The sequence below is a fragment of the Orbicella faveolata genome, unplaced genomic scaffold, assembly GCF_042242905.1.
Source record: "Orbicella faveolata isolate gen_17 unplaced genomic scaffold, um_ofav_v1 contig_2, whole genome shotgun sequence".
NCBI classification, from domain to species: Eukaryota; Metazoa; Cnidaria; class Anthozoa; order Scleractinia; family Merulinidae; genus Orbicella; species Orbicella faveolata.
The window spans coordinates 3,225,620-3,251,422 of record NW_028301547.1 but is presented as its reverse complement, the minus strand read 5'-3'; the positions used below and the strand labels follow the sequence as shown (position 1 = coordinate 3,251,422).

Sequence of the window (25,803 nt, the reverse complement as noted above, 5' to 3'; positions counted from 1 at the left end):
GAGTTTTCATTTCTCTTCTCAGAGCAATTGCTTTTCTTTATAAATACATTCTCCCACTAAAATTGGGATACAATTCATCGTAGGACACATATATAGTTTGCATTTATTTACTGCCGTTTGCTTGCCGTTCGCATTTACATACTGTGTTTGCTCGCGGTTAGCATTTATTTACTGCTGTTTGCTTGCGGTTAGTATTAAAGGGGTGAAAGGGAAGGCGACAAAATGTGTCTTACCATGAATTTCATGCCCTAAAATTCAACCTTCACAGTGTATTTATGCAAGGACCATAAGTAAAAACGACAAATAATCTTGCGATTAACCCCAGGATCACTTGGCGCGAACGAATAAGGAAGCGTCCTCACTGCGCCGGAAAAATTTGAAAACGCAGCTTTATTTCTTCGGTTAGGCCTACCGTCCACACTTAGCCGTCAAGAAAATCGAGCTTTTGAAAACGTTCTTCAAACAGGAAGAATTTGAAAGCGTCAGCTTTCCGTTTTGTGTGGACGGAAAATATTTTGAAAACGGAGCTTTTCGAAAACGATGACCTGACAATAATTATGTGATTTCCCTGCATGAGTTTATTTGAAACACAAATCCAAAATGACCGATAATTGCTGTAGCTTGGACGGAAAACATTTGATGCGTTTTCAGAGTGAAACCTCCGTTTTCAAATTTCTCCGGCACGATAAATATTGTGGTGCGCCATACATCCACTGTTGACAACCGTATACAAAAGTCACAAAAGGAACAACTTCATTGTAAAACACTTTGCTTCCAATTTTAATGTACAGAAAATAAATTTGACTCATTCAAACAAAGCAGTCACTGAACTTCTTCAACCGTGCGTCTTGTGACATAAAATATCAAGTGAGCGGGGCAACTGTATTGCTCGCGGCTGCATGTGATGTCTAAATTACCATCAGATCTGCGGAAAGTAATAACGAGCAACACTGAAATGTCGTGTGAAAGCTTCACTATCCATTTCTAAGTGTCTTGATTCGTCCTGGACTGGTCGGTAAAAGATAACCACATTATTTCTCGAATATATTAATTAACAATCTTGCTATCTTAAATTTGAGATGAAATAAAAGTTATTACATTGTATTGTACCACCTGCTTCAACAATCGAATCGAAGTTTCTGATCTGTGGCTTAACTATCGGCGATCAGGCGGGTTTTTCACGGCGAAAGAGAAGAACGCCTGATCACAAGTTAGAGGTTCTATGACAAATAAAACATGGTGTTCTCTTCTTCTATCCATTAGTTTTAAAACGCGACAGGTGTATTCTCTTCATTCTCTCGTTCTTCGGTTTGCTTGTCAAAATAAAGTCAAATGACGTTTTCCTGGCAAATGTTCGGTAACATTTGAACAATTCCCAATGCTTCAAACCACCAATCAAAGATCAATGCGCTCAATAGCGAACACTCTGTAAGGTGCCACGTTATGTTGACCTCATAAGACCAACGTTGCCAAGCAACTACTTTGAAAAAGATTGCGGGCTCAGACCATTTGTCGCGGGCTCAACCGACTGTTTAACATTCGTTCAAGTGATCCCGCTGACCACTGCTATCTGTGTGGCGGTCCGTGAGGTCTGAAGAAGTTTTTCAGCTGCGGTGGGAAGATCGCGGGTCTCTGAGGCGGAGAAGAACTTTGCTCTCGAGGTGAGGCGCCGGAGCCGAACTGGAAAGTCAGCGAAATTGTTGACGGCGCTGCCCCTGGAAAAACACCACAGTACGCATGTTATAAGTGACGTGCTCTTTCGTATAGTTTCCGATTTACAGACGGAAATGAAGTGTCGTTTCTGACCGATCTTCTGGTTTCCATATGATCGCAGAATCGTGGGTTCTGCGATCTACGATCATATGGAAACACGCATCCGCGATAGTTTGCGATCTATTGGGACCGCAAAAAATAGAACCATGTTCTATTCCCTGCGATCGCCTATGATCGCCTACGATCATTGCGATCATATCGAAACACAATTGCGATCCACTGCGATCGACACTTATCCCATAGTATTCATAATCGATCCCACCATTCAACACTCTATAGCAACAACACCGAGTTATTTCCGAGTTTTATTAATAGCGCGTGTACTCCAAAAATTAGACTGCTGGCAGTCTGTTTTTCTCTCGAAATTCAGCAGGGGTTATGAGGAAGGACGCTTTAGCGTAAAGGGGAATGGGACGAGACCCGCCTTCTTCCCCACTCGGGTTTGAAAAGTTAAAAAGAGCCCGCAGACGGTTTTTTCTCGTCCCGCCTTCTTCCCCATTCGGCCACCGCCATACTGCCTTTTTGCGTTCGCGATGACTGAACACTCGTCTAAGTGACCCTAAGAGAAAAAACCGGCTGCCAGCAGACTATCCAAAAATTGTCACGGGACTGGAGCGCGATAAGTTGCTTGGGAACTTCGAGACGAAGGCTTACTCAGGTCTCCGAAACCGGATTTCGCTATAGACTGGCGCTTGTTTTCTCATCTGTCTACATTCTTAAGTAAGTCAAGCAGTGGGGGGAATTCGGCTATAAACCAAAAAAAATTCACCATTTTGATTTTGTTCCGCAGCATTTCAATCAGTTGAAGTTAGTCCCTTCCATCTGTACCTCTATCACCTCTCTTGCTCCACTTAAAAATGTAAGGAAATCCGTCGCCTTTAACACGAAATACGTATGATGCGCGCAGAACACAAAATCAATGACAAAGAACTTACCCGTTTCCTGATTTCTGGGAGGACTTTGAGGTGATTTATTAAGCGTAGTGGACCTCTTTGAGTCACCAGAAAAAGGCCCCACTTCTTCGAGTCCCTTCCCAATTTGGACTATCCCTAAAGCGAAACTATGCATCAGTCGACAGCAAAACTGAGCAGTGTTATCACTGTTAATTTTATTCAAGTTCACAATAGAGCGGTTTTCAATTGAATGTGGAAAGTAATCAGGCAATTACTTTGGTTTTGGTTTTGGTTTTACTTCGGTTTTAGATTGACTGAGTAGTCTAATTGGTAAGTAACTGGTTTGGTTTTGGTTTTACGACACTCAATTGATAACCGCTCTAGACCTGACAAAAATAAACAAATATCGGCTTGTCCCTGGTGTACTCTAATGTCAACCATCACAAGTGACCTAACTATTAGAAGCAAAAGCCTGCATCAAAACACGTAACTCACAAACAATACTGTTAAACAATGGGTTCTCATTTGTGGCCAGTACCCGAAGAAAGATAGTCAAATTCGGGGTTGTGGTGGCGGAAAGGAAAGAGGATATGAAGGCCTGGGCCGGGTTAATTAAAGATATTGTAACTTTTCGGTGAGGTTTTCTGTTTATATTATTTGTCCTTCAAATTTGAGTTTGATTGATCTCGAAACTACAAAAACCTTAGCAGTGAATTTTTTTCCACAAGAAAAATTAATACTTCCTTTAATACTTTGATAAACTTTTAACCCTGGCTTAGCGTTAACGTGAGAGGCGCGGTGGCCTCATGGTTAGTGCGCTCGTCTCCGGATCGAGCGGTCCGGGTTCGAGCCCCGGCCGGGAACATTGTGTTGTGTTCTTGGGCAAGACACTTTACTCTCAAAGTGCCTCTCTCCACCCAGGTGCATAAATGGGTACCGGCGAACTTAATGCTGGGGGTAACCCTGTGATGGGCTAGCATCCCATCCAGGGGGGAGTAGAAATACTCCTAGTCGCTTCATGCTACAGAAACCGGGATAAGCTCCGGCCTGATGGGCCACTTGGCTCGTATGCAGACTTTACCTTACCTTAGCGTTAACGGGCTTTCGAACAACGACCAACAACCCTGTCTTGGAGTCAGTTTTTGCTGGTCATCGATGAGTTACCGGAATAAATTACCCGTAATAATACAATCTAGTTGTGTTTTAAGCTGTTTTTGAAATCATTCTAAGAAATGACGGAGCTCTTTTAAGAAGTGCAATATCACGTTTGCGCTTCATTACGAAACCCACGCAAAGGTTTTAACTCACCAATCGTCCCTCGCTCATACATCGTTCTCAACCTACCGGGAGATATCCCTGGAGACTGGGACTTCCTGCCATGTTTTCCAGTCACAAAGCCAACATGTTGAATACTTTCGTCTTCCCAGGGGATCAAACCAGTGGCCATAGTAACGCCGTCAGCTTCGTTTCTCTTCCTCCGCGGGCTGACGGACGGAGCATGCTCAGTGGCAAAAGCTGTACCATCTTTCTCGCTCTCACTGCTGCTTGGAGCGGGCCGCTAAAGTAAATATACAAAACACTCGGTAATCAACAGATTTAACATGAATTACATTGCCAAGCAGACAAGTGTTGAGAAAAAAAGATAACTATCAACTATGGAATATTGTCTTATTTGATATACTACGAAATTCTCAGAGCAGATATACAAAGAGATGTTTGATAATTTTATGGGAAAATTGATGTATCCCAAATCGAACTAGCATGGTGATATCAACAATGTTAACACATTAAAAGCCGTAGAAGCAGATTAACCACACTGAAGTTTATATTTTAGACCTCCACAAGTAAACGTTTTAATAAAATAACTGAGATACTACGCGCACTCTCATTGGTCGATAGGTGTGTTTAGATAAGAGCATTTAAACACGGAGCATTTAGACACTTGGGAGACTGGGAGACTGGGAGAATTCTCGAAAGGTTTGCATAACTGTCTCGAATTCTCGGAATCCCCCTCTTGTTTAGATGAGGCTATGTGAACACGGAAAAGTGCTCTACTGCTTCTATAGTACTCTAACCACTGCATTCGAAAATCCTAGAGGTGACTTTCCGACAACATCTGCCATTCAGTGCGCGTGAAACCATATATTCCTAGATATTTGAGATTGCGGGTCTTTCAGAGTCAAAATAACGTCAGATGAAATAAGTTGGTAAGATAACAGGGTCCGAAATTAACTTTTTTCGGCAGGCGTCAACTAGGGACTGAAATTTTTTTTCAGTCGCCAGATGGAAAAATGTGGTCGCCATCTACATTTCCACCTTTTGACGCCCAGAGAATATCTAAATCTTCATCTAATTTCTTCGCGGATGTTCCGTCTCCACCTTGTAATAAATTACGGAAAGATTTCAGAACAGCTTTGGACACCACATCGCCTGAATAAATATTCATGGCGAAAGAACGCATGGGGCCTCTTGCGCCCGCAATACGTATGTTATGGGAAACCGCTGTAAAAACATGACGGCGAAGCTTCGCTGTAAAACATTGTGGTAGATTTATAATAACAGGAAAATCGGTTTTATACTTCAAAAGCAGCGGAAAGGTAAAAGAAAGTGACCAATTGGCGGGCGGCTTTGAATTTTATTTTAATCGATTTGGCTGAAAATCAAAGTTATTGTTTGTGTAATTATCGTGGCATGAAATAGTTAATCGCCCGCTGGCGTCAGAGCAAAATTTTTAGTCGCATTGGCGACCAGGAAAGCGCAATTTCGGACCCTGGACAAGAATCCTCACCTCGTCCTCTTCGTGGTTCTGTAAAGCATACGTGACTAATGTTCTGCAACAAAAACAAAACGCACAAAGTAGATTAGTTAAATAAAAGGCCAGAACTAAAAGCTTTGATAAAAACTCTTTTCCCCTCGCACCCATACTATCGAAGCATGCAGGCTAAGTATAAAAAGATCGTAATATTTCACTTTTTACTTAAGTGATGACCACCAATATGGAGATGATAACTCATAATTTCAAAACTTCTCACGCGGACTGACCAAATTTTTACTATCAATGAGAGCCCAGACATATCAACTTGCCCGCGCTCTCACATCGAGACTTTGTTCTTCAAAAAAGCCTTTTTTGACGAACAAAGTTGTCGGACAACACGTTATTCAGTTTCTTGAGTGCGACTTAATACAGTCATTGTCAAAATAACTCCCGAATTCAGGAGGGCCTGGCTTCAATTTACTGATTAGTAAAGTAGCGCTGAAAATCCCACCACATTACATGTACAATACAGCCTCATTTATCCGGCCAACGACGGGCCGCAAAAACACTCTGCCCGTATTAACGGCCAAAAAGCTTTCGTCGCAGGGGCCGTAATAAAATGGCCATAATAACGAAGTGACCGTATTAAGGGGCTGGCCGTAAGGCTAGGTTCCGTTATAGTTTACATAAGTCTTCTTTGTAGCCTTAACTGGAAGGTCACGCAACATTATGGGAAGAAATGTGTTGTGTGACGACCCAAATAACGGTCACGATGGACTCTAGGTGATATCGATTTGTACCCCGAGTCGTCGACATTTAACAGTTTGCTCCTCAGCTCGTTTATGGTAGATATGTCCTTCGTGTCCTGCGCAGTGGCACGAATCCTGGGCTTGAGCTTCACGGGGGGTCTGTCAACAGGTACAGCCACGTAAACAGGTGAATGGCGTCCGGTCACTAGAGTAGGATTGTTACTTGTGAAACGAGGGGTGTCCACCAATGTAGAACTGGGCTTCGTTAAAGGGTTGAATCTGTCAATTGCGCTTGGCCTCTGAAAAAATAATTTAATATCAGTTGCTTATCAGCACAGGTTCTTAGACATTCTGCTCGTCGTGTTTTCTTTGGTGTTGAAGTCTGAAACAATTTCTTTTACTGTCGTAGCTGCTAGCATTCTCTTCAAGTTGACTTCAACGCAGAAGTTTTCCAACTGATCAATTAAAGCCGAGACCACGAGCAACCAATTCACTTGGTTTTTGAAACGTTTTATTGCTGTGATTTGTAATCTACTTTCGTAATGTAACAATTCCATAAATGTCTATAATCAAAAACCTCTGAGAGCTACTGCGAACAAACATCATACAATGTTTCAAAAAATAAGCTGATAATATGAAGAAAGTAAACTGTTTTTTAAAGAACTCGAACAATCAGGTTAAAGTTAATTAACATACAGAAAGGAGTGAATATCTCACTAACCAAACCAGTAGGATTCCTGTTTAGTGGCGCCTGTCCATTGCCGGTGTATTTCTTCATGGGCCTGGGCCCCACAAGTGGCGCGGGTTGCACGTAATTGTCCGGTGCACTAAGCTCTGTAGTCGCGGGCAGCCTCGGAGACTGGAACTGAGTAGTATTTGTTGGTTCGAGCTCTTGAACTGAATTTAAATAGGCTTCGTGTAAGAGTCATCAAAATGCAATAGGCCATTTCCGAGTTGCCTTTTGCCTCGGAGTCAAAACGAGTCTTATGCAAAACCATTCATATGAAAATGCATTCTTTACAGGTTCATTTTGATGCAAATCAAACTCATTTTCGTACGAAAGGTTTTGCACGAGTACTCGCTTTGAAACAGAGGCACAAGGTAACTCGAAAATGGCCGATTGCGAAGCGATTTAGCGCAAAGAATCGTCATCAACGACATCTTACACACAATGAGTTGAAAAAAATACCATGGTCTAACACGATTCGGCCCACTCTGCTGGCGATACACACAGTGTCATATTCTCAACATACGCAGTTTCGTTGGAAACAACTTACCGAAAATACTACTATTCTTGTATGAAAAAGCAATATAACGAGTGATTTAGGTGCATGCAGAAAGAAATTCAGCAGTTATTCCATACTTTCTCGTTTGCTGGACGGACACGCCATTTGTTCCTCTGTTTGTTGCCAGTTTGTACGTTCAGCAGCCGCCGCGGACACCGTTTTCTTTCGCGTGGAGTTCTTTTGACTGACTTTCTTGATTTTCCTTTCTTCCAGGGACATCTGGGAAAAAGACTTCTTCAGTTCTTGCTCTTTCACAGGTTTCGGTTCATACAAACGCGCCTAGAAAATCCAGCATAACAGCAAGTTAAACATGTTTAAAACATATCTTTTACTGAGGAACGACGCAAACCGTGTATCTAAAATTTCTCTCTACATTTCAAATAGTTTAAACCACATTCCAGAAATGAAAAGAGAAAGATGGAATTGGTTTACATGAATGTGTTTTAATTTATTTTCTTTACTTTCTTAGCCTAAAATCAAACTCATTTATGATTCAACAAGTTAAACAAAGCAAATGATGACCGTGAAGGCGTCTGGATAGCTGACCTTCATTAGCATAGATTTTTATGATTATATTTCTCCGTTTTCTCCTTAGTTTTAGTTTCGATTGAGAGACTGATATATCAAACACTCAAGACAGTGCTTGACTACATTTCTCAACACCTCGAGACTCCGCCATACGTCGTATTTTCAACCGTCTTCTCGGTGTTTCGAAATGTGATCACACACGGACTTTCGTGTTTGATATATCACAGGAAACGCTGCAATTATACCAACTTTCCGTTGGACGAGTCTGCTAATTTCATTTCTGTACATATCATAGCTGGCTATCTTTCCAGTGAGTGACCTAGCAGCAAAAAACCTTCGCTTACCTTAGTACTGGACAAACAGTCTCCTTTAGGCTGCCACGGAAAGTACGGGTATGGTTGAACGGGGGTCCTGGGTTTGAGTGAAGGAGCTGGCTGGACCTCAGTCTCCTGCCCGATTATCCCGGCCGCCTTGTAGCGGTTGTTGTACATGGTGATTTTTCGCGCCAATTCCAGAGCTGAGCTGATTCGCTTTTCGTTTCGACTTCGGGGAGCCGGAGATGTACACTCTACGAATTAAAATAAATCACTTTTAATCAAACAGAACGTAACAGTGAGTTTTATGAGATGCCTCACTAGTTGAGTGTAGAAAAGATATACAGCGCCTTAGCTTTTCTCTTCCTTTTTGTATTTTGAAACCTTTTCTGCCTGGTGCAGTATTGGAATACCCTAAACTGCCGCTTATGAGACCCTCCCCCCCCCCCCCCGGGTTATAGGCCCATCTACTTGTTAACCACAACATACCTCCGGTTATAAGCCTACCTCTAGCTTTCCTTGTTTTGAGATGTTCTAAAGCTTAATTACCAGGAAATTAAAAATCTATTTCGACTAACACGTGCAGCTGTAGCTCGTTTCAAAACCATTTTTTTTTATTCCGGTTATAAGCCCCCTCGGATATAAGCCCCTCCGTTTACAAGCCCATCTCAAAGCCCTTACGAAGCTGTGTAAGCCCAGAGGTTTATAAGCGGCAGTTTACGGTATAAGGAAACTGTTGACTTGGCGACACAAGCTGATCGAAAACAAATCTTAAGGATCTCCCAAAATGAGACAAACCAATGACCTTCTTTGCAAACTTGGCATATGCTCCACGCTACTACTGAGCTTACAGAATTGACAAAAAGGAAAAATGCTGTTTCTAAAAACATACTACCTACCAGCACTTCTTTCCAGCTGCTTGGCCAAATAAGACACCGTGAAGTGTCCCTCTTCCTCGCTTATTTCAAAGCCTTGAGGTTGCGGAGGACTGGTGACGGACCAGCGACTCAAGCTGACGAAAGAAACAAAGCAAACAGTTAACGAAACACCTTTATAATATCTGTGTATCTAAACAGCGTATACCGTGATAGTTACTTAGCTGTGTGTATCGCTAATGAGCAGCTTAAAAGTTTCTGTAGCAGTAATAATTAAGTCTATTTTCATTGTATAGTTTTTCTTCCCTTGCCATTTCACAGATTGTGTAGGCTAGTTCTGGCGGTTACGAACTCCAGACTATAAACTTACTTGCCAGTCCTTTCAGGCGAAGTCGCTTCCTTCAAGTAAGTAGTACCATCAGTGTAACGAAAATGAGGAACCTCTGTTGAGACAGCACCAGAGGAAAACACGAAACAACAATGTACGTGCAAAACGAACAAGATCCTATTATTTTGTACCACACGGTATATTCACATCAAAGCTAGGAAATTTTGAAAAACGTCCCAGCATACAAAAGTAACACTAAAACGCAAGAAACATCGAATTAATAACAGAAAAGCAGCAAAAAGAACAATGAACTTCAGTGAAGATGTTATGCTGTACGAAACTCGAGAAGCACCATTTGTGACGCAGCTTCTTCAAAACGCTTTTGCATTACGACTCCAAGGGAGATATCCAAACAAAATACCTTTAGACTCGGTGACCAGCACTCCACTCATCATGTAGGCGTTGGTCACGGCTTCCAGGTACTCATGCTAAAAAAAAAACCAGTAAAGTTCTGTAATTAAAGTAGCATATTGACAGCCCGGGGGGACTTTCGTATAGAAAGGACGGGGGTGCTCGTAGTACTTTTTAGGGGTTAGAAAAGCAGGTTTGTAACCTCTTAGAGTCTTCAGCCTCAACAGGTCCACAGCAGGAGCTTTTGCAGTAACTTTTAGGGTGTTTAGCCGAAAAATACGACAAGAAATAATGTGTTAAAAGACAATTTGTACCTCTTCGGGGAGAAAAAAATTTCAAGCCACGCCCACAAAGCAGGAGCTTGGTACCTCTTAGTGATGCTTTTTGAAATTTCCGACGAGCTTCACCGTCCTTTTTCTATGGAAGTGCCCCCCCATCCCCCCCCTCCCCCCGCCCAACGCGATTGACAGCAGTCATCGTATCAACTCAGTTGGTAGTTAGATCACCAGGTTACAGAGTACACCTTTGGGTTACGGTCCCATCTCCGCAAATGGATCCACCTGCGCATCAGATTCAAACATCTAATGTCCTGCGAAAACAATCCCACCCTGGAGGCAATTACCACTATCAGAAACATATCACCTATTCTAGGTGATATGCTTCTGCCACTATCTATAAGTTTCTTTTTGATTGTAAGCTTTCTACTTTAGAGCATGTTTTACAATTTGCGTCCTTCAAAAATGGTAAGAAGTTGTTTAACGACTAACAGTGCCTAAAATGTTTGAAATCTGGGTACCATAATTACTCTTAAAGACAACTTGACTCTTCGAGATACAAAATCCCTTCTCAGGACAAGCCCAACCAAACTATCTTAAACAACGGAAGAAGGTGCCGGCTTCTTTTCTTATATCTACGAAAGCTTTACAGGCCTTCGTGCCATGGCTTAGCTACGTTGGGACAAGAAGCCCCTTTCTCGAAAGTCCCAGTAATTTTACGGACCCGAAGCCGTATTTTACGATCTAAATCTAAGGAACAATAACGCGGATTCTACCTCAAAAACCAGCCCATTCTGTTTCGTTTCCTGACATTTTTATTGTTTGAATTTCAAATCTATGACTACTGACCCTGCATCCGGTGCCGTCCATTCTGAACGCGCCGGAGACTGGTGTACATGATCTACTGTTGTCCTTGTGCTCATGCTTCCGAGGCTGAGGATTGTCCAACTTCATCCGCGTAGGACTGGGCTGAGCAGACCGCTGAATAGAAATTCCAAAACTTTAAATCGTATCAAATACATGTATCTTTAACATGAAAAGCAGACCATTTTGATGTTTATGTAATATCTTTTTGGTTAGTAGTAGATTCGCAGGTAGAGACAGAGACGTTCACCCTGACCGTCTTGTGATCAATAGCCGTACTGAATTTCCTAGCTGTGTTGGTTTTAAAACTACGGAATACAATAAAATAATCACCTTGGGATGATGTTTCTGATACATTAACTTCACTTCAGTTGGCGGATCTTGGTGTTGCTAGAATGGTAAAAGAAGAGTGTCACGTTAGAACTGTAAAACAATTGTAAAGTAACACTCATCCGTAATCTGCGGCGGAGTGTACTTCTTGCGACAAGTCTTACCGTTTTAAACGCAAACTGCAAGAAAGCTTGCCAATGTGCTATAGAGTTGGGCAGCTACCTGAAATTTCGATCAATTCGACCACTGAAGTACTAGCAGTTTTATCTGTCCAACATTGACCTGGAGGAGAGCGGGATAGGAATACATGCGAGATATTCGCTTGTCTCAACTAGCATTTTTCCAAAGTCGCAGAACTGTTCTCAAACTCATTAATAATTCATCAAGTTAAAAAAAAAAAGAAAATCATATCCATCACGGGGTTTGGATATCTGATCTTAATTAGCACAGATTTTTATGATTTTACTTCTCCGTTTCTCCATAGTTTTAGTTTCGATTGAGAAGATATATCAAACACTCAAGACAGTGTTTGACCATATTTCCAAACACCTCGAAATTCGTCAAAAATACTCCGCTGTGCGTCGTATTTTCAACTCTCTTCTCGGTGTTTGGAAATGTGGTAAAATACGGTCTTTCGTGTTTGATATATTATTTCAAAGGCACACGCGAATCTCGTTACACAATGTCATGTTCCTTACCGCGGATCGAGTGGCAATATCGGCCAGTAACACATCCTTGACTTTCATGGCCTTTGCGCGTCGCTTGTTTCGTTCTTTCCTCGACTTGAGCTTTTTCTTCCTTGGCTCCTGGTCAGAAAACTATTTCATTTACAACATAATATGATACAAAGACAGAATCAGCGCAGAGATCATTCCAGCTTGACAGAAGAAATATCGTCAGAAAAGTTAGATCCCGTACGAAAATGTATTAATTGATTAAAAGCATAGCTAAATATCGACTAAGGTCAAAACAGGGGTTCGCTCGATTTCTCCTTCGCTGATAATCGAGTCTGAAATAGTTATACAGATGATGAAACATGAGAAAATTTGCATTTAAAAGAAAAATCATTTTATGTTGAATAAGATATTTCTACAACGCACCTAAATGTGCGCGTGACTTACTAAAAACACTGGCATGCCTATTTACATGTAGTTAACTACGATCTTCGTGACATCTCTTGTTTTCTTTTATGGTTAGGTTTAAGCGGGGTTTAAGGAAGAAGACGATACCAACATTGGTAGTAATACAAATAATCGAACATTACATGTAAGCATTCCTGATCTGTCTTACCATTTTGAGTCCTTCAGGAGCATAAATAAGATGCATGGGCAGACCATCTGACACAGAGCTGTCCGAGCCACCAGTGCTGAAGAAATGATGCAGAAAATGTACTCAGTTATAAACATCCTTGTGGGAGGCACGGTGGCCTCAGGGTTAGTGCGCTCGTCTCTGGATCGAGCAGACTGGGTTCAAGCCTTGGGCAAGACACTTTACTCTCACAGTGCCTCTCTCCGCCCTGGTGTATAAATGACTACAGGCGAATTTAATGCTGGGGGTAACCCTGCGACTCCTAGTCGCTTCATGCCACTGAAACCAGAGATAAGCACCGGCCTGATGGACCACTTGGCTCGAATTCAGAATATACAACATCCTTCCTTAGTAATTAGTATAGGTAATCGTATGAACGCGAGTACAATTAAGAATTTACAATCTGCAAGTGATATTTGAAAATTCTCTCAAAATTGCGGAAGACTTTAGGCTTGAAGTTATCTTTCAGACATATATTAAGTCGGGAAAACTAAAGAACCAAACTTAACAGGCGTTGAGTTACCTCTGTAGAACCGTAGCATTATAATTTACCTTGATTCGATGTCAGAAGTGTAATTGAGGTCCAGATCTATGTCAGACTCGGTCAGGTTGGGCGCTGCGATGCCTCTACGTTTCATCTTTTCTAAGATCTCTGCCTTCATTTTCAACTCCAGCTCGCTTAAGATGGAAACATACTGTGGATAACACAAAATAGCTTAAAATACCGTGAATGGGCTCCTTTAATCATTGTTCTTGTTAATGCTTAGGTGACCACTAAATAGTCTTCTATGAATGATGGAAAAGATTCATGTCCCAAAGATTTGAGGTGTTGCGTTGCATTGTATTTCGTTCCGTTTCGTTCAAACTGATCATAGGCAAGTAGGGGACCGTTCATTTTTTATGAGGTAGGGGGGGTTGGTGGGATTTGGGGGGGGCCATGCGAAAAAAAATGGCTTTCGAGGGGGGGGCATCCCAAAAAAATAAGGGGAAAGGGGGGGTCACGTGAAATATTTTAGTAAAACTTTAAAATGGCGTAATGTTTGAATATCAAAAAAATTGCTATAGAATAAACATAGAAGGCACGATACAAATTTATTACAAACTTTCCTTCTGCTTTAAAAAAACGTTTGGCGACAAAAAGCATTTGTAGCTACTGAAAAGAAGTATTTAACACTGTTATTTTTGAATGCAACTTTCAATGGCACTCATCTTCATCTCCGCTGTCGTCGAGTTCTTCGTCGCCGCTTGTGCTGCTATGGGAGTCTCTTTCACCAATGCTGCAAGAAGCAGCAATGCTTTCCGTCAGAGTGTACTCTTCAGGGTACATGAAGGTGTAAACATAATCTCTGACTTCCCGCTCAAGGTTGGTGGTGATTCTGCTTCTTGCAGCATTGGTGAAATAATTCCCTTCCAAGAGCTGTGCGATGTATGGTCCATCTCTTCTAAATATCGACGTCGCAACATCCTCAACTTTAAGACACTCTTCCGGGACGGCCGTTCCAGGAGGGTACACAAGGCCTTGTGGAAGATCATTTCCTAATGGGTTTCCAACACAGATTCCATAGACTCGTTGGACGTTGTTTTCAGTCCGCTTCCTCTTTCTTTCATTTGACTTTCTGCGGTTTTCTTTTTTCCTTCTCCTTTTGTTGATGTGCTGTTTGAGTATGCCTTTGAATATGCTGTTATAATTGCTCTTCTTGTTTTCTAGTGCTTCCATGTCCTGCGTGACCTTCGTCAACTTAGCTTCTGTACATTTGATCTGTTTTACATTAAAACTGTGGGCAAATTCTTCGCCCTGCTTTAAAGCAAGCCCATTGGACTGAAAGAGTGTGGAATCGTGTTCCTTTACATCTTTCAATATGACATTCAACTTTTCCACCATTGCTCTGTGCTCTTTGATGGAGAAGTTCAGTTTTCTTCCATCACTGGACTTCAACTGGTACCCTTGCATGGAAAACTCACTCACCCTTTCTGAACAGCCATCCGCACTTAGAAAGATTGCTTCTTTTGCTTGTAAGATGTCAAACTGCCTGGATCGTTCAGCTGTAAACCTTTTCTTAAACGACTCGTCGCTTTCGCCATTATTGCGCATTTTGGAATGAGCCTCTTTCATGATGCTCATGTAGTAATGCGCTCTTTCCCCGATTGGATTAACAATATAAAGAAGAAAGAGCATGGAAGTGACAGGCTGGTTTTATCTGACCCAGAGAGCGTTGCTCTATTTGCAGATAAGTTTATTGTCAAATCGAAGTTTGTGGTGGATTATCTTCAGCATCTTGAAGTGCTGGAATTTAAAAGGAAAAAGAGAGCAGAAGAAAAGGCAAAGTTAAGTAGGGAGGAGGATTATCCTTGGACTGAGTTGTGCGAAGATCTAACCAAGCTTAAAAAGCTACGTGTTCCAGAACTAAACAAGTACTCAAAACACCACGGGGTGAAGCAGCATTTGAAAACCAGCAAGAGTGAGAAAGTAAAGGCAATTGTAAGACATTCATGCTTGCAGCAGAAGAGTCCTCTCAGAGCTGGCCAACCAACACTGAGAAATGCCAGGACATTGACACAAAATGACAACAGGGCAAGTGCTGACAGCAGTGAAAGGGATGAAAGTGACAATGATGAGTATGACAGTGATGCCATTGACTCTGGGGGAGAAGATGACTCAAGTGACGTCATTCTTGCATTCATCAATTCAGATGAGGAAGATGCCAATGAGAGGCCAAATGCCACACGCTCAGGGCGAGCCACAACTAGGAGATCCGAAATTGACTTCTCTTTCTTTTGATTTGTTTTTTAAACAACAGCTCTCTGTCGTATAGAGATTGTAAATATTGTCTTCATAGTGAGCACAATAACGTGAAGTAGGGGGATAATAGAGAAGTATTAAAAAAGTTGAAATCTGAATATTGTTTGTTCAATTTTTTTTTTTGGGGGGGGGTCATCCCAAAAAATGACCGCTATAAGGGGGGGCCATGTGAAAAAATTGGTAAGCTGAGGGGGGGTCATGCGATTTTTAAATGGTGCTTCCCAAATCCCACCAGCCTCCCCTCCCTCATAAAAAATGAACGGTCCCTAGGACCAGTGAGTTCTCAGTACGAGTTTCTCAACCATAAAATACAACTGGTCAAAGAAAACGCAGCTTGCGAAGCAAGCGTTCCCGTACGAAGAGCTTTTTCTGTATTCTGGCCGCGCGCCAACTGGAGCGGGAGCAAAAGAGGGCGACAAAGCAGGTTGTGGAAATTTGGAGAAATCTCTTCGCACCGGAACGCTTGCTATGGAGGCTACAAAAAACGCAAAATCAAACTACCTTGGAATCATCAGGATCGCAGTAATCAAGCAGCGTATCACATAAGTGATATCCCATGGACTCAAAGTCTGCTGTGTTAAAATGATATCCGGCCCGTTTACCCAGCGATGAGCCGCAAAAGGTTGCCTGGTGAAAGAGAAAGAAGAGGGACTCGTAAAAACATGCCTAGATCGTAGAAATACAAAAGAATTGAAATTGCTTCTTTTTCAGAGCACACAACTTAGAAAATGACAGGAAGCGATTAGGAAGTAAAGACTCTCTAGAGCTGGATGAAACGACAACATCAACATACATTTACAACAATTTTAGACATATAAACAAACAGCTAAATTAGAGAAAAGATTTCACACAACTTGCAGTTGGCATTACCTAGCTGAAGTGGAAAAATGACCAAGGAAAACATCAAACTTAAAAGTGAAAAGCAACGCAAAATTTACTCTATCAAGTCTTTGCGGTCGTTTTTGTCAGTAGAGCTTGGTGTATACAAAGGAAAGCATTCCTCTTATGAGGCCCTATGAGGGGTTTTCGAGATAAATGCCATATATATATGGTAAAAAAAATCCAACGGGATACAGGATATTTGGGGGCGGGGAATTAATTAGACATGGGACACTCACAAACCCCCCTTCCCGTCTCCCACCCTCTACTGGGGCCTTTTTGATCTGCCTATAACGTTTTGACCTCCATACCTCCATCGTGAAACTGTTCAAGATTCCCATGTTCCACATTACAATTCGACCTGTGCCTTCCTGTGAGTAACAAATAAATAGCGAGTTGTCAAAAATTGCAAAGAATTAAACTAAATTGATCAACTGCCATCATTTACAAACCTTGCTCTTTTGCACCTTGAATTTGCAGCCTCTAAATGAAAACTGTGAGAAGAAAAAAAGACATTTTTTGTTTAATTATAACAATCAAGTTTACTATTTTAGAAGTAGAAAACTACCGTTTCCCCGCCACGTGCTGCATCCGCAAGGTTTCCGTCAGATTATTTTCCCCCGAAAAAACTTCGGGTCGACTGTACGTACGGTTGTTTTCTTTTTGAACGAAGCGTCCTTGTAACTTGATTAATCTTAAATGACATTCTTTGTTTAGTAACTCAATGGTTTTTCACAAAATGTTGAACAAAGATGAAAAGACTCCAACATACACAATATTTACCACTGTACCTTGCTTGGCGCGTTTTTAGAAATCATCACGGGAAAGACTCTTTCCCTCAATCGTTTCAGAGGGTCAAATCGATTTTCACAGCCATAAATGAAAACATTCTGCTTGCGACTATGCCCATGGAGATCACAATATAGCGTTATGTCTCGTTCCTCCAATAATCTGCATTTGAAAGAAACGTTGAAAGAAAGGCTGAGCGATGCAAGAACCAGATAAGACAAGAGACACTCAAGGGGCGTGAGCTGAACAAGATTTTCTTCAGCGCCAATGGACTACTATCATACATGTAAGTCCATCGACAAACAGGCTTTTGAGTGAGAGAAAGTTGACATCATTTCATTGTGAAACGTGAGTGAACGTTTTTCGTACCGATCAAGTGAAAGCTTTTGTCGACCCGTCTTGTTTTATCGAGCTCGTGGCGCAAAGTAGTTTGTCTGGAAATTCTACGTCAAACAATTTCTGAGAACTTTGATTTTCGAAAGGTGCTCCTGTTGAAATTTGAGGGAGGTAGATTTGTTGAGAAAAGCACAATCACGCTTTTCAGTTTTTGACGTAATTATCTCTAGATTTTTTCGCAATCTAACAACAAAAACTTTTAATCATTTAATATAGCGAAAAAACGACTATTTTAAAACATATTATCACAAGTACTCTTAACCGTAAACCGCCAGATAATTAATGTGAATGTATCCGCAAACCGGCACTCAAAATTGGCTTGAACCGCCAAACCAAGGCCAGAGTATAATAGACCCTCATAAAAGTTACTCACTTTCGAACCATATTCCTAACATGCCAGATGGGAGGGAATGAATCCTTGAGCACTGTCTTGTAGTTCCTGTTCAGATCTCTGCCAGCCAGTGAACAGCGATAGTTACCAACGATAACTCCGTCTGGGTTTAACATGGGAACAATCTTGAAAATGAACGTGTCTCGCAGAAGCTGTGAATAAAAAAAAACATTAACATTATCATAATTTCCGAAACTTTTTGTAATCTGATCTGTTTTTTTTTTTTCTGAATTTTCGTTGCCCTCTGTCCACCTTTATCAGAGTTACGATATCAATGAAAGTTCGTTATTGCTCGTTTTCTTTCTGGATTTTTTTTTTCTCCGATCGCAACACTGGAAGCAGAATTTTTAGTCATTGTGATTTTGAGATTACCCCTTCTCAAATTCAAAGGAAATCATGGCCGTGTCGGTGTTTGGATATCTGATCTTAACACGCACACAGTACATGAAGATTTTTACGATTTTAATTCTCCATTTTCACCTTAGTTCTAGTTTCAAATGAGAGGATACTCTAAATGCTCTGAAAAACAGTGTATGACCACATTTCCGAACACCGCGAAGTTAGTCAAAAATACTCCGCTGCGCATCGTATTTTGAACTCTCTTCTCGGTGTTTGGAATTGTGTTCAAACACGGTCTTTCGTGTTTGATATATTACTTCCTGTGCAACAGAGTACATTTATTTAACAGAAAGTAGTGAAACCTTTGCATCAGGAGCATTGCTTGTGAGATAATCTAAAAGGCCTTTCATCATCCAACTTGAGTTTGTCTCGCCGGGATGAACCCTTGCAGTTAAAACCACTCCTTGTTTAGCCTGTCAATAACAAGAACCCAACGTTAAAATACATGTACAGTACTACACTTTGAAAAAGCGTCAGAGTAGCCTGTGAGCAGGCTCTTTGCGTGGCAAGAACCTGCTTGCAAACAGCCTGTTTGCAGGCTAGTGACAGAGGGCTAAAACAGACTGGGATTAAATAAACTGCAACTTATCTGAAAAAAGACTACAACTTATATTTACATGCAGATTTGACAGCTTGAATTGCTACAAATGTACCTCGGCATCAGCTGGTCGTCTTGATGGGTTGGTCACTGTCAGTGCATAAACAAAGTTCCCAGCAAGAGTTCGGCATAACACTCTCTGTTTGCAAATTCTGGACCGCACAGGGTCATTCCTCAAGGTTTGAAGATATTCCTGGGGCATGAAAATAATGTGTAACACATTGTGATAGCTGTGACTTGCTCAAGACAGCCATTAATTACTTTGTACATAAATAATCTATTATGCTGGTAAATGACATAGGTTTAAACATGCAAAAAGAAAAGTTCTGACTAACATGTTCAAAATATGTTGTTTTCTATTACTTATAATTAGTGCTTGTCTCAATGCAAGACTCTAAAGTGTTCATCAATAACCAATATAACAGCCGACCATCTCGCTACAGATGGTAACACATACAATCATCTGGTCTAATGGTCTGTTGAAATCTTGCCGTATAAGCAGTGCAAATGTTGCAATTTTATACATCTCGAGTTTGTAACTTGGTTGTGAGACAACAATAAAACTGGTAGCTTAATACTGTTTTAAGACATCATATTGTAGACAGCTCTGGTACAGCTGTAAGTATATTCTTAAATTCAAAGCTTGATGTACCTGTAAATCAGAGTAGGTGTACGGATAGCAATGGGCAAAATAATATGTGTCATCCTTGTTAGGAAACTCACAGGTCCAGGTTAACGAGTAATGGTATTTGTCTTTTGCTGTATCTTCACGCCTTAAATGACAAGAAACACTTTATGCATTAACAATTTGCAGGAAGGCTACAAAAGACTCCCACAACTGGAAATTTGTGATGCCTGAGATTTCTATTCTTAAAAAGAGTCCGACATTTAATTTCTATTGGTCAGTGCACTGGACTTTGGTGTGAGCCAAAAAAAAAAATTAAGAATCTAGCAGGGGACACTGGGTTTTTTAGTGCCCTCTTCACTCAGGTGTATAAATAGGCAACAACGAATTGCTGGGGTAAGGTAACAAAGTAGCATTCTATGGAGGGGTAGGGATATACAATGTAGCTAAGGGCCGACTACCAGCTATTTTCTCCAGCTGAAAGAGGACATATTTGGCTGAAATTTCACACAAAAACAGACTTGGGAAAACTATGCAGCTACCATGCAAGGCCAGAAAAACCTGTAGGGGATACCAATGCTCCCCATTGAATGTTTCAGAATCCCAAGTTACCATTAGGCTGACAGAAAAGGAAATGAGAAGTGAACTACTAGGGTTGCCTTACCTGATGGCATTCTTGTAGTACTTGATATTGTCTCCAGTTCTGACCCAACCAATCTTCTTTGTAGCTGCATCCAGTTCAGAGTATAACAAAGGTCTCATGCCTTCATTGTACAAGCTACCAGACTACATAATGTGGAGAAATAAAAAAATATGTGTATGTGCGATCACAGAACATTCAATCAGACATAGCCACTTTATCTACATGTACATGTATGTTGAAACAGCCTCGAAAGAGTTAATTCTTGAATGTTGCGACAAAATAACTTAATGATGTGATTGCCAGTATTTAACTGCAGTTTAGAAGTGATAAAGAAAGCTGTGGTGTACGTGACGGTGAAATGGTTTAAACTGCAATTGTAAGATCACAATTAAACGTACATGCATGACCCACCTCATCTTATACCTAAATATTGCTCAAACTGTTGTGATTAATAACAACAGAAGTAAATGATTAATGGCTAGCATAATAGATCTGCAGTACATTTAAAAAGGTACAGCTATCATCATCTGTTGCGTACATGACATGCCCATATGTTGCTAGGCGATAGTAGAAATGCTAAGAACTAAGTTATTTCAATCTCTTACTTTGAGGAGATTCATGATGGTAAACTTATACTTGACAGCGGGTCTTGTATTTTGCACTCTGAAGTAATACCACTGTGTGTGTTTGTTTGTATACAAATCATTTCTCAGCCATAACTGGTATTCAGTGTCATTACTAAGGGTTGAAAGGAGATCAGAGTCACAAAATAATATACCCAATACTTAGAGTATGATATAAAGAGGGCCTAACATAGATTTGGCAGGATAGGGGATGAGAGCAAAAATGAAGGCGGGTTACAGAATGACAGGACTTTTAATGGCAGGATGCAGGATAAAAATATTTCCGTGGGAAAGGCATTTGTTCATTTTGACAAATAAGATGTGGGATAGTTTTAAAATTGACAGCAGGATGTGGGATGAAAAACGGAAAATCACATGTTACAGACGTTACACAAAGAACTGCCACTTAAACCAGGCAGGATTGGGATAAACATTCTGACTGGGGTGGGATGACACGATTAAGCCAAAAACAGTGATAGAATGCGGGATTGAAAAAGCCTATGTTGGACCCTCCATAGATTCAATTACATGTAACTCACAAGATATTTATCACCTAGACAACAACCTAGAGTGTTTTTTTTGTTTGAATATTTAGTAAATGAGGTACAGCTGCAGTATTTTAAGTCAAATATAACTTGGTCTAACCTAATATTTTTCAAAGGGCATATTATTCTAATGAGATCTATCAACAAATGGTCAACAATGTATGAAACATTGAAGCAGGCATGCATATTTGAGGATTTGCAATATCGTATGGTGGGTTTCTACTATGTTGCTGTAGAACTAATTATTTTGGTATGGACCAAGAAAATCATTTTAACTATTACTTACACTTTTATGGCCCTCAAAAGATTTCCACATTCGAAACGAGACTCAAAAAGCAGAGTAACATCATCAGGAGAGGCTAGCTTGTAAAAAGGTTTGTTGGAAATTTGACTGCCACCAACACGTGACCTGAGAAACTGACAAAAAAAAAAGAGAGAAAGATATTAAATTAAATCATATATTACTGAAAGAATGAAAGAAAAAGCAAAAATCATGTGGTTACATCAAGGCTATTCACGAATGACTACCAGTAATGAGGTTTCAAAGATACAGTAACTGCTGCACACTTTTGAATGAATTCATTATAATGACTTTAGTTAGAGTGACTTCAGTTAGACTAGTGCCATTGACTTACATATTTCTCTGGACCTGGTTCATTGTTAAAAACAATTTTTCCTTCTTCGCAAGGTAGCTTTGTAAGACTCAATTCATCTAATGTTTTCTCTGAAAATAATAGACAAAGTTAAGGTTAAAAACAAAGCTTGTGTAATTTGATGTTACTTCATGTCACAAACATGAACATAAGATCATTACAACTCAAGAAAATAGCACTTGAGATTTCTCAAAAACAAATAAGTACTTGTTACTGTAACTACAGTACTACAGTAGCTACAGTACTTCTACGTGTACTTTTGGCTGTCAGGCCCTATATTTATAGGGCCGGAAAGACAACAGTACATGTAGAAGTCCTTGGAAGACAAGCCAGGGAACCATATGCACGTAGTTTTAGTTGTTAAATTTAGAGAAGCTCATACCTGGCTTAACAAATGGTTCTGGATTTCTTGGTATGTACTGTATGTGTAGGGGTCGTGTCGGCAAAATCTTCATCTGAGATGGCCTAAGGAAGTACAGACCAAGACATTACTTCGTCAAAGAACAGTATGTGCTAACTTTGATCAAAGTCTAAAAATGATTTAATTTTATTAAATTATTTTTTTTTTGTAAGTTATAATATTTCACATGTCTGATTACAGATTGCCACTTCTCTAAAGCTGTAGTTAATATATTTTTTTAATTAACTCATTAATTAAGATTGTCAAAATTTGTACTCTCAAAACACTTATGCAAAGGCCATGCTAACAACACATTCCCTTACCATCTTGGTGAAGACTGCTGCCCTTTATCTTTAGAAAATGCATACAAATTTCTAGGCTCTCTAAGCTTTGGAACCTAAAATATAAATTATTTATAATAACTAAAATGAATGTTACAGATTAATTTTTAGAATTTTAACTTACAACAGTTAAATTAAGCAGGGGTGCCATCATATTTTTATTTAAAATGTCTGCAGCTTTCAGTGGTAAACCCTCAGGTCCAAAATTCAATGAGATTTCCCAATCTTGAGGGGTTGCCATCAACCTCATTCCCAGGGTCTCTCTCTCTCTCTCTCTCTCTCTCTCTCTCTCTCTCCCCACCCCCAAGAGCTCTTGGGGACAAAGAGATAGAGAAATCCTGGGAACAAGGTTGGGGTTGCCATCTGAGATGACACATTCTTTTGATATTATTATTACCTGGCAACAAATGTGATGTAACTTTTGGTCTTGGCCAGTTCTAAGACTTGACAAACCCTAAATAACAAACTCTCTTTACGCCATTTATTACTGTGTGGTTTTTGCATTCATCTACTACAAACATTTGAACATAACTCTCTAGGAACTGCAACATTAATCCAGCAAAAACTGCTTACCAAATTAATCTTTTTAAATTCATAACTGACCTTTTTCCCTCCTTGGTAGCTAAAAACAAGCTGTGTTGTTCGAGATTCCTTCTCAAATAGCTTCAAGTCTGTCAGAAAAACATTCAAGTCACAGTGAGAAAAATTATGAAATACAAAAAAGGTTTTTTAATTTTTAATTATGTCCTTCCAGAATGGGGTGTCTCTAAAAAAAAACTGCATATCTTCTAGCCAAACAAGATCCTGAATAGGGACCTTTACAGAAAGATTGATTACCAAAGCATTGGAATGAAAATCAAACACCTGTAGATGAATCTGATGGGTGGGCCACATACTTAAGAACAGATCAGGCTTATATCACTAAGGTTGCCCTGCTTTGGACATCAGCTTGCAGAAGGAAACCTGGCCAGCTCACAAAAATTATCTGGCATGAAACTGTCACAGCCCAGCTCAGTAAGGTAAAATTTAATTGGGACAAGGCACAACTGTCTGTGTGTAGATGTAACCCAGTCCTTCCCACTCCTGGCTACATGTAAGGTAGGCACAACATGCAGTGCAACACAGAGCTAAATGGAGATATTGTTGTTGCCTGATGTCCCACAGGGGACAAAGAATATCAAGGCATGGCTTGCACTGTTGACTTTTTTTATTTTTGTTGCCTCCTGAATTCTCACACAAGTTTGTCGGAGCATTTACCCCCAGAGGGTTACTGGGGTCGCAAGACTGTGACCTAAAAGATATATGATATGCTGTGAGTCATTTGCGAGACCCTCATGTCTGATCGCGACATAAGGGTTACACAATCATGTGGCGAACATGTGATGATGGAATTTATGTCCAATGTAAACATCGATCCTGTTAGTGCGACCGCTGCCTAAGTAAGAAAAGTTGACCCTGCACCATGCAAGGTCAATATATACAAAATTACAGTAAGGATACAAAACGTGTCACATTAATTGCAGAAAGAACATTTTACTAAGTTGGAAAGTCAGTAAATATATAATCCACCAGCGAAACAAACCAAGTGCCTATACTAACTGACATGCAAGTACAGAAAATTGTGGGTGTTCAGATACAGCGATCAAATTATAGGTACAAGCAGTTCTGTTCACTTAGTACTTTGACCTGTAACTGTAACCACTAAAACGGTATTTGTAAACGATGGCAATGGTATAAATTACCTACATGAAGCAATAAGATCATCATAATTCACAGCTTGAGCTATATAACCTGGGTAATGGACAACTTAAACAAACAAAACGTTGTTTACAAAATTTCCAACACAAACAAACAGCTGAGTGTAGCAGTTACTGCTTGGATGCTCGTGGTGGCAGTAGTAGTTGATATTTTGTTGAATACTTCGCCAACTTACCGGGTATATTGAATGGAGGAATAGCTGATGCAGAGGAACGATTTAATGCCTCATTATTTTCATCGCTTTGTGAGCTCTCATGAACAACTTTATCTTTCATTGGTTCCAGGAAGACTCCCGCGTCTGCTCAATTGTAAAATTCTGTTCAAACCTTCAAGCTCAATGCAGTAGTTTGCAACACAGAGGGACAGCTGTTTAAGAGTAAAACGATGCCACTGTTAATGGATTTATTATGAGGTCAAGTACGCATACTTTAAACATACCACGCTTTAAAATATTTACAGTGCCCCCAAAAAACACAAAATCTCTCACTCTAACAATCCATCGTGATCCCTTCAACCGTGTTACATGTTCATATTTCCTAGCTCGATTTTCAGTGCCTATCTCCCACAGATTCTTCTGACTGTGGCACAACAGGATCGTTGGTCTTTCTACTCAGTAAAACCAGTCATCGTGGCTGATCTTGACTTTCACGAACTTCATTTAGTTCCACAATTTGAACACAGTTTACAGCATCAGCGAATCGCCGAGGTGACGAGTCCAATTCGTTCCAGGCTCCTCTCTTCCGGAATCCCAAAGCGCCAACAGGGGCTCTGTTATCGACGGCTTTGACTTATTCGGCGTCTAGGCTGATCTTTATGTTGTTTTCATACACACATTTATGGCCCATCATGACAGATTATAACAGGACAGAGACCGCAAATCTTATGGATTTAAAAATATCCCTCTAGACCAATATACAGCCCACCCCACCCCCAAAGTACCCAAGACATTGGGGCTAAATTTAGGGCACGACTTGTTGAGACCACCATTAAATAATCGTATCAGACAGAAAAGTGGTTTGGTGGTGTGCTTATGTATGGGTGCTTTAAATTACAGCCAAGACACAGTTTTGGTTCCACGTGATTCTGGATTGAATTGAATTATTACGCGCTCTTATTACGTTATTTTAAACTCCTAGTATAGTTCCACTGTTTAAGGAGTATACTTATTAAAGATTAAAGATTAAAGAAAACATTATAAGCCCACAAAACTATTTTGCCCCTACCAACATTGCTTTGTTGGCAAATTATGGTAGCTGGGGCAAGAACACCCCAGA

At 40.5% G+C, this 25,803-nt stretch overlaps 1 protein-coding gene across 3 annotated transcripts; it reads right to left on the bottom strand.

The window, feature by feature from the left end:
* Window positions 1-756: 756 nt before the first annotated feature.
* On the bottom strand, window positions 757-25,274 carry LOC110058459 (uncharacterized). Of its 3 annotated transcripts, none has more exons than XM_089288819.1 (33): window positions 25,017-25,273; window positions 24,705-24,895; window positions 23,375-23,442; window positions 22,754-22,827; window positions 22,413-22,495; window positions 22,013-22,101; window positions 21,664-21,794; window positions 20,815-20,947; window positions 20,231-20,352; window positions 19,594-19,714; window positions 18,997-19,134; window positions 18,646-18,756; window positions 17,927-18,096; window positions 17,160-17,319; window positions 16,821-16,862; window positions 16,680-16,739; window positions 15,991-16,116; window positions 13,242-13,384; window positions 12,672-12,747; window positions 12,080-12,199; window positions 11,385-11,441; window positions 11,037-11,168; window positions 9,923-9,989; window positions 9,544-9,616; window positions 9,198-9,310; window positions 8,329-8,552; window positions 7,534-7,735; window positions 6,892-7,067; window positions 6,222-6,469; window positions 5,455-5,497; window positions 4,011-4,224; window positions 2,709-2,822; window positions 757-1,715 (listed from the first exon to the last, which is right to left on the bottom strand). In XM_089288819.1, exons 2-33 carry the CDS (start codon window positions 24,802-24,804, stop codon window positions 1,567-1,569), a joined length of 3,879 nt encoding a protein of 1,292 aa, XP_089144945.1. In that variant the 5' UTR covers window positions 24,805-24,895; window positions 25,017-25,273; the 3' UTR covers window positions 757-1,566. The 3 variants fall into 3 exon arrangements, with proteins under 3 accessions (XP_089144945.1, XP_089144946.1, XP_089144947.1); XM_089288820.1 differs by having other exon boundaries at window positions 12,080-12,187; XM_089288821.1 differs by lacking the exon at window positions 2,709-2,822 and having other exon boundaries at window positions 25,017-25,274.
* Window positions 25,275-25,803: the final 529 nt, after the last annotated feature.

Coding starts and splice junctions, on each gene's coding strand:
- LOC110058459 (XM_089288819.1), bottom strand. CDS start 24,804: ATGAAAGATAAAGTTGTTCATGAGAGCTCACAAAGCGATGAAAATAAT. Junction 18,757..18,996: donor GACGACCAGCTGATGCCGAG/GTACATTTGTAG, acceptor TGTTATTGACAG/GCTAAACAAGGAGTGGTTTT. Junction 17,320..17,926: donor GTTAGGAATATGGTTCGAAA/GTGAGTAACTTT, acceptor TTTCAAATGCAG/ATTATTGGAGGAACGAGACA.